This window comes from Rousettus aegyptiacus, unplaced genomic scaffold (genome assembly GCF_014176215.1).
Source record: "Rousettus aegyptiacus isolate mRouAeg1 unplaced genomic scaffold, mRouAeg1.p scaffold_m13_p_3, whole genome shotgun sequence".
Classification (NCBI taxonomy): domain Eukaryota; kingdom Metazoa; phylum Chordata; class Mammalia; order Chiroptera; family Pteropodidae; genus Rousettus; species Rousettus aegyptiacus.
Window position 1 is genome coordinate 34,279,534 of NW_023416306.1, and position 12,892 is coordinate 34,292,425.

Here is a 12,892-nt window from a genome sequence, read left to right on the forward strand (position 1 = left end):
TAGGGGAAAGGCAGGAAGCCTTCCGCAGGGACCTGAGGGGGAAAGGAACACATTTCATTCCTTTCCACAGACCAAGAGGAGATGGAATGCCTAGTTTGAAATGAATGTGAACAATGCAAAAGTACCCTCACTATGGGGAGTTGAAACATACAAGCGGTAAAAAGAATTCATATCTGTTGCAAATTTCTCAAAATATAATTTGTATCCATGGCATTGAAATCAAGGCAGTTATCAGAATCTCTAACTGAACCTTGTTGGGTTTTTTTCCTTGTTTTTTAATGTGTTAATGAAGATGCATATACACTATTCTATCACACATTTAATATTTTAATAACCATATTGTGATAGAATTGATTTCTTTTTAATGCTATATATTTAATTTTACGTGTTTTAAAACATCCTGAAAGAGCTCACGAGGCCCCACCACCTGTCTTGCTTTAGGACGCTCCCGGAAGTCGCACACAGCTTCAGCTCCACTGGTAGAACTTAATTGTAGCCACAGGGAGATTAGGAAAGGTACCTCTATTCTAGGAAATCTTAGGCTCTGCTAAAATTCAAGAGTTCTTTTTTAAAGGAAATAGAGAAGTATAGATATTGAGGACAACTAGCAGTCTTGGCCACAATATATTTTCTATTTAGGTTATAGAGTTTAATAGATGTTAATTATATTTATATTATTAACTGTTTTTTTGGTCTTCATTATCCTCACCTTTGCCCACTTGATCTGTCGTAGACTGAATTAAAGGCTCTCTCATACTCCTTCTATATGTTTTTCTATATATTTCTCCCCATGTTTTCTTTATGTTAATCTCTATGTTATCTCTGCCATTCATACAGAGATAACTGCTTCTCAGAGTATGAGATCATATTCTGACCATTACTTCTTTTCAGACATGTTAATTGCTTTTTTGGTCCTGTATTCAGTCTTGGTCAATAAAGATCATAACCCTGCATGATTTCCCTTCTCTGAGTCATATTCAGAATGTGGTTGTGTTGTGTTTGTTGTCTGACTCAGTCAAACCCACTGATTGATTTGTGAGGCGTGTTCGTTTATTCTTATCTCCTCTCGACATATTTTACATTGTGCGTTAAAAAATCTTTTCTGTATGGTTTGCATGTTCTTTATTTTTGTTTGGTTTATTCTGAAGACTTGTATTTTTCGTTTGTTTGTTTCAATGGTTCCTTTTATAAACAGCTTAAGACTATGAGTAATACAAAATCAGTATGTTTTACACCTTTTCTAATTTCTTTTTTTCTCTCCCACCTTGATATATATATATATATATATATATATATATATATATATATATATATATATATATATTAGTGTTTACCCTTCTATTGTAAACATGGCTATTTATGATCTCTTTCAGCTCCCAGAAATTAACAGGTGAAGATATTGCCCTACGGATTCTACCTTCTACCTTTTCTTTTCCTTCTCCTTTAAGTAGTGTTCTGACCATCTTTTCTGCATTGTCAGGGGTACAATGTTCTGGAGTCAGAATCCCTGGAGATGTGTGAGAGATTTCAATTCATTAAATAAATTCAAAACATATCATCACTCCTGTTACCATAATTTCTCCATCTACTATTTGTTTGGCTGACGTTCTTCCCCTAGTAGTTTCTTCAAGAAGGCTCATAGAAACCATGTTTTAGGAGTACTCACATGCTTAAATTTATTTTTTTTTTAATCTGATGATTGTAAGCCTTTTGTTTTACTCCTTCAGGGACAGAACTCTGCCTCTTTGCTCTTTCCCTTACATTCCTACACTTATGGTTCTCTTTGCCCTGCCTCACGAAGATCACAAGGGGAGAATGTTACACCCAATTCAAAGCTCCCTTCAGGGCCTTCAAAGGTGCCAGGGAAATGCGACAATGAGCCCAGGTTACCAGGTGGTTTCCTTCCACAGCAGTGTTGCTGCTCCTTTCCCAGTCTACAAACCCACACAGGCTGCCAAGAAAAACAAGAACATCTCAGGGAGGAACCATCTAGCCAGTGCCCATTAACTAACGGTAAGCATTGCATAAACCCAAGACTTGAGGCACAAGGTTACTCAGGAGCAGCAGGTAAATAGCGAAGGCTTCTGAAACACTGCCAATGAAAATGCAGTCCTTCAATGCAAGGCCCAAACAATATAGAAAAATGGCCTTAAAATATTTGACATTTATAGATTTCGAAAGTAAAAAAAATAAAAAGGAGGGGAGGAATAACTTCAAACAATTTGAAAAGATCAAACTTATAAAACAGATGTTGACTTTTATAAGCCAAATTTTACATGGAGAAAAAAGTGACTGTAAATGCCCCAGAGCAAGCAAGCAAGTAGCAAACTAAACCATAAAATTAAAATGAAGATCAATAAGCTCTTATTATGTGTGGCACTGGAACAACCACACAGTCCCAGGGGGCCGGTAATAGCACAATCCCATATAACATTCCCATATAACAAGGTATGAGGCCTCAAAATTAAGGCCAGATTTGAATCCAGGCATGACTATGGAACCGAACCTTTTTATCACAATGCAGCACGAATTAATATAGATAATATAATTTATCAATATTCCAAAAAGCAGCCATCCTAAGGTTTATGTTGAGACTACAATCTCTTTAGACTGCATTTTGGAATTTTAGTTACTACTGGAGGAAGTTGCTCTAGTCTAATCTCATTCCATGTTCAGAGAAATGGATACAGGAAGGTTAGATCACGTTAAGAAGCTCAGAAAAGCAACAGAAATTAGAGGTGTATTTCTAATACCTTTGTTTAGACGCCTAAGGTTTAGAACATAAGAAAACCTCAGAGAAATAGAGAAAGCAGTCCTGTAACCATTTGGTCTCTACTCAGTTGTAGAGACAGTTTCACCTTCTACTATAATCAGCTCAACAGCGCTAAGAATATCTTTTTTGTTTGTTCAAAAACAGTTACCAATTACTTCTATGCCTGGGCACATGGTATTCAGCAGAGAACATGGGACAAAGTATTTGGCTTCTTAGTTTAAGAGGCCATAGCGTGAAATACATAGATTTATACAGTCCCAAGTCCCACTGACATTATATTCCCATTTTTGTCACAGGTATTGGGACTTTGTCATCACGGTAATATTTAAAGTTTCACTCCTCAGAATGCACTATACTGCCTGCTTCTAAGAAGATTGCTTTAAATGTGTATAAGCATGTAGAATTGATAGATAGATAGATAGATAGATAGATAGATAGATAGATAGATAGATGATAGATAGATAGATAGATAGATAGATAGATAGATAGACAGTAAAATAAGCAACTTTGGCTACCAATCTAAATCTGTTCTAGTGGTATAAAGCCTTCCAGCCAAGGTATATTATCAAACACTCCATAGAACTCACTCTGAAGTGTTAAGCACTAGGACCAGTTAAAGATCCTAGAAACTCCTCAGGGTCCGTGCCCACATTATATTTGCCTGCTGGGTCATTCCCATCTTTCATAAACCCACGTGATCTATGTCCTACCAAAGATCAGAATGAAAGCTTCCTTGGGGTGAAGGTTTCCATTCTTGCCTCAAGCCTCAAGTATAGCTGTGTCCCCTCAGGAAGGCCGGTCATACAGTCAGAGCAAGTGGGGCCAGAACACTTTCTATAGAGAAGGCAGAAGAAGAGCTCTCTTGTCACATTGATGCTGAGACTGCCGCAGAGAAAACTTGGCCACAAAAAAACTGAGAAATAGAAGTCACATGAAATCAGGGCCACAGAAGGAGGGAGAGACCAAGTGAACGGCACAGACAGGGTTGGGAGAAAAATGTCAATCTAATCATGAAGACATGACATGTCCACAAATGCAAAATTGCTTACTCGTGTTATTTAAAGGATAGTCTACTTAAAAGCAATCTATTAGGTGGGACTTGAAAAATTCTGGCTTGAGAAATGACCTCCAGAGCCTAGATATAGCGTAAAAGTGGCCACAAGCATTTCTGGAGTCTTTTACCACCTCTATCATTTCTACTCTTGTCCTTTATGTCTAGAGCTCAAATCGAGCTTTCTTAATTGAAAGGGAATTTGTAGGTGGACTATACTATGTTTTCAGATATTCCCAAGGCCAAAAGGTCTTGGCCCAAGGGCCAAGCTCTACGGGTATGATAAGGCCTGAGGTTGGAATGTCTGGGTTAAGATCCCATCTCAGCTATTTCTGGTTGTGCAACCCAAGTCAAGTGATTTACTTATTTTTGCCTTGGTTTCCTGGTCTGTAAAAAGGAGTATCACAGTATCTACTTCACAGGCCTCTTACTATCAAATACAAAACTTTTAAAGGATTTAACCTAGTAAGTCAACCCAGGTGCAAATGAAAGCAAAAGCCAAAAGGAACAAAGAAGAAGTTTGTTTCCTGCAGGTGTAAGTCAGGTAGTGGGTAGTACAGAGCTGGAGTAGGAGTGCCGCCCCAAGTTTTCAGGGACTCAAGACCACACACACACACACGCACACACACGTGCACACACACACACACACACACACACACACCCAACATGCACACACCAGATCACCATTCTGAGACCACCAGGATGGGGCCCTTAAGTTAATGGCCCACGTGGAACCATTCACACAAAGAAGAGGATCAAAGTGACAAAGAGTACCAGCCAGCCAGCTCTTATGGACCCTCCCCAAGCCACCCCACTCAGGACATCACTTCTATTTATATTGCATCAGCCAGAATCCAGTTTAATGAGAATCCAGGAAATGTAGCCTTTATTTTGGGTGGCTATGTGTACAGGTAAAATTCTATGGAAAGGGATACCACAAGTTGATGGGAAGGAGTGATTCCAGTAATTTTCTATGTTCTAGAAGTTATATAGTTTAGAAACTGAATGAAAAGAAGAAATTAATAAAAGGCCCCAGTCTTTCTGTAATACCCATTGTGAATCTGTACTTGCTTGAGCAGCATGGAAAATGTAAGACCAGGGAGACAGATAAGAAACAAACACTGGGGACGATGTACTCCCGGCCCTTCAGAGGGGGCTCCATGTAGGATTATCACTTAGTATGTCCAGCAACTAATGCTAACTTGAGAAATTAAAAGGATATGCTGTAAACTGTTTAGAAATATTCATTCACAACACCCACAGTGGTGTTACTCATTCAGTGGAGTAACAGGTTTGCACTTAGGACACAGTCATGATTGTAGGAATTCAGTGGAATAATAAGGTATCTAGTGATCTGAATTGCTAAATAGATGGGGGGCGGGGAGGATATGGGCTAAGAAGTAATTATGGGCTGCTTATTATAGTCCCACCCCTCCAATTTGAAAAAAAAAAAGCAGAGAAACATGTGTCTTAAGAGTTATTTTCAGGTACCAATCAACACCCGTAACACTCCCACTATCTCTGCTGGAAATCCTTAAATGGGGGGAGCATTGTTCTTCCTGAAAATGTTAAAAAGCCAAGGTGCGGACACTAGTGGGTGTAAACCCATCCCATTACATGTTACAAAATCCTTTCAGAGGTGTCTTTGTAATCATTCATGCTCACTCCACACCCTGCTCCACCACACACATCCACCCCTTCCTCTTTCATTAACTTTAAAAAGGCAGGCTCCATCCTTGTGTTTCTCAAGGAAGTTTCAGATTCTGCCACCAGGTGGCAGGAATAATCAGCATCAAGAAGCTGAAGCTCTTCTTAAAACCAGAGAATATCAGGATTCTGGAAGAGAGACCATAAGCAAACCAAATTAAAACTGTGCTGTATAGTCTAATCACCATGCAGTATTCCTGAAACGAATATTGAATGTCAACCATAACTAAAAAAAATAAATATTAATTTAAATAAAATAAAATGCGGGTAATAAGATGGAAGGAAGGAAGGAAGGAAGGAAGGAAGGAAGGAAGGAAGGAAGGAAGGAAGGAAGGAAGGAACTGTTGTATTGATGGGTGGACTGAGGCTCAGAGAGCAGCAACCTATCTAGTTTCACACACGTAATTAGGGACCCTGAGGACCAGCCCCCTCAGTTACCTGGATCCTGTTTCTCCACCAACCCTTGCTGGGTTTTATTTTTAACATTTTATTAAGGAAATGTTCAGCATCCATGAAAGTAAGAATAATAAAATGAGTCCTTAAGTGCTCATCATCCAGCTCCAGAAATCATCAACTTTGTCATCTTTCCATAATATGTATTGCTCCACCCCACCCTCACCCCGAAACACTACATTGTGATACAATATACCCAGAGGTGCAATATTGCTGTACCAGTTACTGCAACATGAAAATCCCTGTGATTCATTAATTCAACAAATAATTTTCGGTGTCTGCTAAGTGCAAGGAACAGTGCTCCAGTAATGTATAAACAACTGTAACGCAAAAGGGCAGTTTGGCAACAAGTTTTATGCATAAATCATGTGTGTGCTGGAAGTTAGGCTTTCTTCATGTTTGTACAGCCTTGTGTTTCAATAAATGGAAAAATGCAACACAAGTTAGAATTGCAATTTTTTCTAAATCCTTGGGGCCAGCCAAGGATCTAAAGTTAAAATCAAAGTCATACACTTGCTCTTTTTTCAAAAACAAGGTCACAGCCAACAGGGCTAGTAGATGACATTTCCTGAAAAGATAAAGGCACCTACCTGACACCGTTTATCTATTGGTTGCCTTGCTTGAAGTACCATGTAAAAAAGTAAATTGAGATGAGATGAGAGAAAGTCTGCCCCCGCCCCCGCCCCCCAAAAAAGGTGAAAGAGAAATGAGTCAGGTGTTTGTCGCCTCTGGAAACAGTGCTAAGGGATCAAGAGACCTCTATAAGAGCAAAGCCTACTCAGTTCCTTAAAGTAAAATGAAAAGGGCCTCACAAAAGAAGACATTTTTTCTTTTTCTCATTACTACCAGAGATTGCTTTAAATCAAATAAAACACATTGTAACATCTCATAAATCCAATGTCTAAGAATAAAATTTTCTGGCCTATCATTTACTACATCTTGTTTTATTTTGTAAGTTGAAAGCCCATGTGACATGATGGAAGGGAAATTGGAAACCTGCACCCCGGCCTCAGCTCTGCTTATCAGAGAGTCATATGGCCTAGACAAGGGCAATTGTTTCTCTTTCTCTCTTCCTCAAATTGAACTACACTAATCTTTTCTATCAGAATAAAATGAAAGTTGCCTATGTTTCTTTATAAGCCAAGATTCACTGGTTCTTTCTTTAATCAGCTAAATCACCTAAACACCTCATCTTTGCCAGCCTACCCCTCAAGTCTTCTAAGTATCACTCATTGAAAGAACATTCATTTTTTGATTCTGAGATTTTATTTGTGCAACCTGTGTTTTGTTTTCAGAGTGAAGACGTCCACGAATACCAGAACACATCAGGAAACGACTCACTAAGGAGTAGAGTTGTGCAAAACAGAGAACACGTAAACGCTAAGCAGGTATGGCTAGAGAGCCTTTAGTGAGTCTATCACCATGGTAACCACTGTGAAACAAGCTCCTGACAGCTACAGGGACAGAAAGCAAGGTGGGCCGCTGGCACTCAGAGGAATGAGTTAAGTGATTATCAGACTCTGTAAGGCGAAGTCATAAAGAAAACACACATGCCCAAACAGAGGTTTTGTGTTTATACTCCTGCCCTCAGAGTTCTTTGACGGAGAAAGTTCCCAGGCTTTCTCTGACACTTCACTATTACAGATTTCAAGCTCCATTCCAAGGCAGAAAGCACTGGCTTAAACAAAAGCATGTCAATTTTAAGGTAAATGAGGCAGATAAGACAAGTTCTAAGAGACGGTTCTAAAACGGTGTCCATCACCCGCTAGGTCCCTCAGTGACACCTAAGTTACACAGCAGGCGAAGCACTCTGTCGCAATGACACTTTTATTTCTTTTATATATTGAATTCTGGGTAGGTTCTCACTTGAAGAAAGCCTCCCGCTGTTAAAAAGCAAGTAAATTTTCTATGTAGATCATCTTTTTTATTTTTATTTATTTATTTTTTTTTAGTAATTCTGGGTGCCTACTAGAGCCATTTATTGGGGGGAGTTATTCTTATGATAAAAAGAATAACTTGTTTGAAGTAGAAATTCTGGGAAATTATTGCAGCAAAATTTGGAAGACAAAAAAAAAAAGACCCATAATTTCAGAAAAAAAAAAAATCAGTGCCTAACTAATTTTGTAATAAGGCCCTTTAAGGCAAATATACATCCCTATGTACGTGTTATATTGGGATTCTGCTGTACATATATTTACTGTCTATTTCATTTAACATATGGAAAAAATGTCCATTCCACTAAATACTATTCAACAACAAAAGAGAAAACAATACTTCTATCTACATAAAACCTGCACATGAATATTTATAGCAGCTTTATTCAGAATTGCCGAAACTTGAAACTTGGAAGCAACGAAGGTGCCCTGCAGCAGGCAGGTGGTGCAGTGAACCGTGGTGCCTCCTGACAGTGAAGTACTCTCTAGCTCTGAAAACAAAAGGGCTGTCACGCCGTGAAAAAACCGGGGTGGGGAGCATGAAATGAATATTACTGAGTTAAAGGAGCAATCTGAAATGGCCACACACTGTATAGTTCCAACTACACGAAAATTCAGGAAAAGGCAAAACTACGGAGACAGTAAAAAGCCCGGTGGTCCCCACGGTGGGGTCTAGGGAGGGGAGGGATGAATAGACTTTAAGGGCAGTGAAAATACTCTGTGTGATACTGTAATGGTTGATATATGTTATTAAACACCTGTCCGGACCCACAGATTGCAAAATATCATTAAACAAAAACCTTCATGGACAAAAGATTTTCTGAAGTAAAAGGTGTATTTGGCCAAACACTAGCCAGAAAAAGACCAGGCCCTGGGGCATGCAGTCCAAACAACCAGAGTAGATAAATGGAGAAGGTAATACGTCCACCGTCCTGGGGTTGACGAGGCTCTTCTATACAATGAGTTTGGGGAAGAAATATGTAAGTTGTTTTGAAAGAATTTACACTGGCTATAGACAAGGAAGGCAGGAGGAGGTGAAGCAGATAAAGTTCTGGCATAGGTGCATAGTGAGTAAGGAAGACATATTTGCTGCTTTTGGATTGATCGTGGGCAACAGTCCAGAAAGTCCGCGAGTATGCTGGATGCAGTGGTGTCTGGTGGTCAGCTCTTCTCTCTAGATAGGAACTGAAATAACTGCTCAGAAGTTGATTTAGATTTCAACATGCATTCAGGAATGTGGATAGTCTTTTGCTGATTTCTACCCTTGGCTCTGTTAACTAATTAACTTTTTGTCTCTTCTTCCCACCCTCCAGCCTGCTGAATTTAATTTAGGATGTCTCAGAATTTTTCTCTTGTCAGCACCAAGAGTGAACCCTAATGTAAACTATGGACTTTGTAGGTTCATCGACGATAACAAATGTACCACTCTGGTGGGAGAAGTCAATAATAGGGAGTCTGGGGGCGGGGTGGTGGAGGGAACAGAGGTAAATGAGAAATCTGTGTTCCTTCCCCTCAATTTTCTATGAAACTAAAACTGCTTGAAAAAAGTCTTTTTTTAAAAAAAATTGTTTCACACAAAAAAATCAAAAGCAAAAACTAGATACTTTACTATTATAAACAGGAATACGAAGAGTAGCTGTTGGGTTTGGTCTTTGGGTGACCTTGGCAGAAGGCACCTCAGTAGAAGCCCGCTCACAGTGGGGTGAACAAGCAGGGGGTGGTGGTCACTAAACGCAAAGGCAACTCCTTCAAGTGGTTTGGCTGTGAAGGGAAGGAGGGTAGGTATCCCACGACTATGGGATCAAGAAAATTGTGCCGTCGTTTTCGTTTGTTTTAAAGGTGGGAACAGTTTGGAGGAGGGGGAAGAAAACAAGAGTAATGCTAGACAGTCCATAGATAGTAGGTAACTTGGGGCAATTTCACTGTAAAACAATAATTATGATCATTTAAATTGAGTATTTACCACACTTTATTGGCTAAGCTAGGGGTTAGATGAAAAAAAAAAAAAAACGCACAAGGCTCGTCTCTACGTAGCCTTGTGCTCAGCACCTGTGGCTTGGACTCATCTGGTCTCTCTTACAATTATCTTCTCTCCTTCTTTGTTCCCAGGGTCCAGCCCCCCAAAAATAAAAGTAGGCTGAGTCGGAGTAGAGTTTGGCATCGAAGGACTATACAATCTTTACGGAATTTTCAGCTCAGAGACATGCTAATGTCTTCTTTCTATGAGTTTGGTTAGAAAGAATCGATGGCCATGTGGGATATGATAGAAAACAAAAGCTGAGATTTGGCCTTATACCTCTTAGAGCATGTTCAAATTTGCTCCATATCTGCATACTTCCTCCCCACCTTCCCTCACTATTGCTTATAATAGCTGGACCGATTTAAGACATTATTGCAGAATGGAGGGAGAAAATCCTCTATGTTATCCTGTTCTCAAGATGGGTTATGGATATTTAAGAGCTCAAACAATACCTAGAAAGATTGCCCATAAAAGATGGCTCAGCTATATACTTCACTTAATTAGAGCAAGGGCTATCTGAGAAAGGGAAATACTTCCCTGTAGCTCTACTGATAGAAAGACCCAGTTCCCAAGGGGACATTTATCAGCTCTTGAAGATGCTGAGCTAGTGTTAACATCTGCAGACCAAGCCTTGGGCTGCCAGGAACATAAAACCAGCCTCAGTCTCAGTCCTTCAGAAACCAAGGTAGGCAGAGTCGAAAGGGAGATTTATGCAGGCTCTGGTGTTAACTTCATTTAGCACTTGCCTGAAAACAGAACTGGGGTTGAATGATTACGGTAGAGACGGAAGCAAAAAAGCTGAGATATGAGCCTGTTCCCTAAAGAAAAGGAGAAAATATGAACAGCTACTTTGGAAGAAAAGGGAGAGATAAGTGTGATCCTGGATTTTTTGTGATAAGGCGGAAAAGGTCTGCGCAAGTAGATAATAAGAGGTATATTCTTGCATAATAACTTTTGAAAGTTGTTTGCCAAAATTCTGAGCAAAGGAAATCAGGGTCCAATATGCCCAGGATTCTTATTATTCCATCTCTGTTCCAATGTTTGATTTCCAGAGTGAAGCGCAGGTCACGGTTGAGCAGGATTCTCCAAGAAACAAAGACAATGAGGACGGAGATCAAGAGACACATCAAAAAGGGTACAGGCTCAAGCCACACCTGCCTCCTTCCTAAACGAAATGGTTTTCCTGCTTTGTTTTATTCTCACCTAATTTTTAACATTTCTTATTATTTATTCGGGATGGTCACCACCACCAATATCCATTCCCCACTACCTCCAACACCATTTTCAAAAAAATTAATGGAGCTCTAAGCTAATCAACATGGTAAATTCTAACTGCTGATGTCCTGGGAACCCAACATCTAGGCTAGTCTTTAATTACAGGTGTAAATTACCAACTAAGTGTTCCAGTCCATATGAAAGTAGTTAATTCATCTTCTCGGTGTCAATCAGTAAGCATTTGGTTTCTCAAAACATGATCCATTTTAGATCCCAATGAACTTACTTTTACCTTGTGGTATCCTGAAGGTATTCCAAGTCTTTATCACCCCACGAGGTAAGAAGGCAAATTGTATTATCTTTATTTTTTTGGACCAGGAAAAGGAAGCCCAGAGAAGTGACTTACTCAAGGTTAGTCAACTAGGGAGGAATAAAGCTAATTTACAATTTTGGCTTCTGATTCCTTGTCCACAGTAGTCCCCAATCTTTTTGGCACCAGGGACCGGTGCTCTTATGAGAATCTAGTGCCTGATAATCTGAGGTGGAGCTGAGGCGGTGATGCTCGTGCTGGGGAGCGGCTACAAATACAGATGAAGCTTCACTCAGTCGCCCACCGCTCTCCTGCTATGTGGCCCAGTTCCTAATAGGCCATGGACCAATACCAGTCCACAGCCTGGAGGTTGGGTACCCATGCTTATCCAGGATTGTCTGGTGCTTATTGTAACATGAAAAGTTTGTCAATTTTCTAAATTCCCATTTAAAATTTAATTTTAATTTCTAAGTCTCCTGAAGAACGTGATTTTTATGTACCAGAGGATATCTGTGGAAATGGTCAGAATCGGTTTTGAAAAAACCTTGTCACATATATATCATCAAGAATAGTTACCACCTCGGAAACCTGAGCTGAGTGCCATCCTTCCTTCTACTTCACGAATCTCTGACCCTGGGGGCTGAGAGACTCTCCCGGGTGGTCAGAGGTACTCAGGTTTCACTAACGTTAATGGAACTGAAGAAGCCATGAGGAGGTTAGGAGTGGCTCAGGCTAGATAACCAAATAGCAGAAGTGTCTATTTCTAGCTACTTTACTTTATGCAGTGTCAGATTGCTGTAATGGACTACACACATTCTCTGCAAGTAAACAATCTGATAAATCTGACCTAAGGTAAATGGATGTGCCCTATCAAATGTTGCCCTCCGCCACTGCTACTATTTAGTGCCAAGGAAAATGCAACATCCTCTGTTTCCAAATTAGACCATGAAAAACTTAGTCCTTACTTCACTCATATTCCCTCAAAATCTTCTAGAACGGTGTTCTAATTCTCAATACACACATTCATACACATATATAATGACAAAAGTTTCATGAAATAATAACTGTCATCACTACGTGCAATACTCTACGTGATACACTCTGACATGTCCTATTCTTTCTTTCAGTGATGGTTATCCTCCACAACTTACTAAAGAGTCCCAACCCACAGCTGCAAAATACTGTTCCAGAAAAGCAATATACACTCCCATTTCAGTTGTGTAGTAATTCAGCAAGTGCCTGCCATGCACCCTTAATGTCCAAGGTGCCAGTGCTACAGGGCTCACAGAGATCTATTCTTCAGAAGTTAGCCAGTCAAGGCCTTATAATAAAATATAAGAAAAAAAGACAGCGGGAGCAAGTGCAGAGGAATGCCTCTGTCTGAGGAGAGGCAAGGCTTTATAGAAGCAAGAAAGTGCTTATACCCTGA

The 12,892-nt window shown here is 39.8% G+C and overlaps 1 protein-coding gene across 1 annotated transcript in view; it reads left to right on the forward strand.

The window, feature by feature from the left end:
* SLC28A3 (solute carrier family 28 member 3) overlaps nucleotides 1-12,892 on the forward strand; it is a 48,099-nt gene that overhangs the window by 11,462 nt on the left and 23,745 nt on the right. The window contains exons 2-3 of the mRNA XM_016130510.2: nucleotides 7,280-7,372; nucleotides 10,991-11,073. Coding sequence (XP_015985996.1) covers nucleotides 7,280-7,372; nucleotides 10,991-11,073 — 176 coding nt within the window. The remainder of the gene's footprint in view (nucleotides 1-7,279; nucleotides 7,373-10,990; nucleotides 11,074-12,892) is intronic.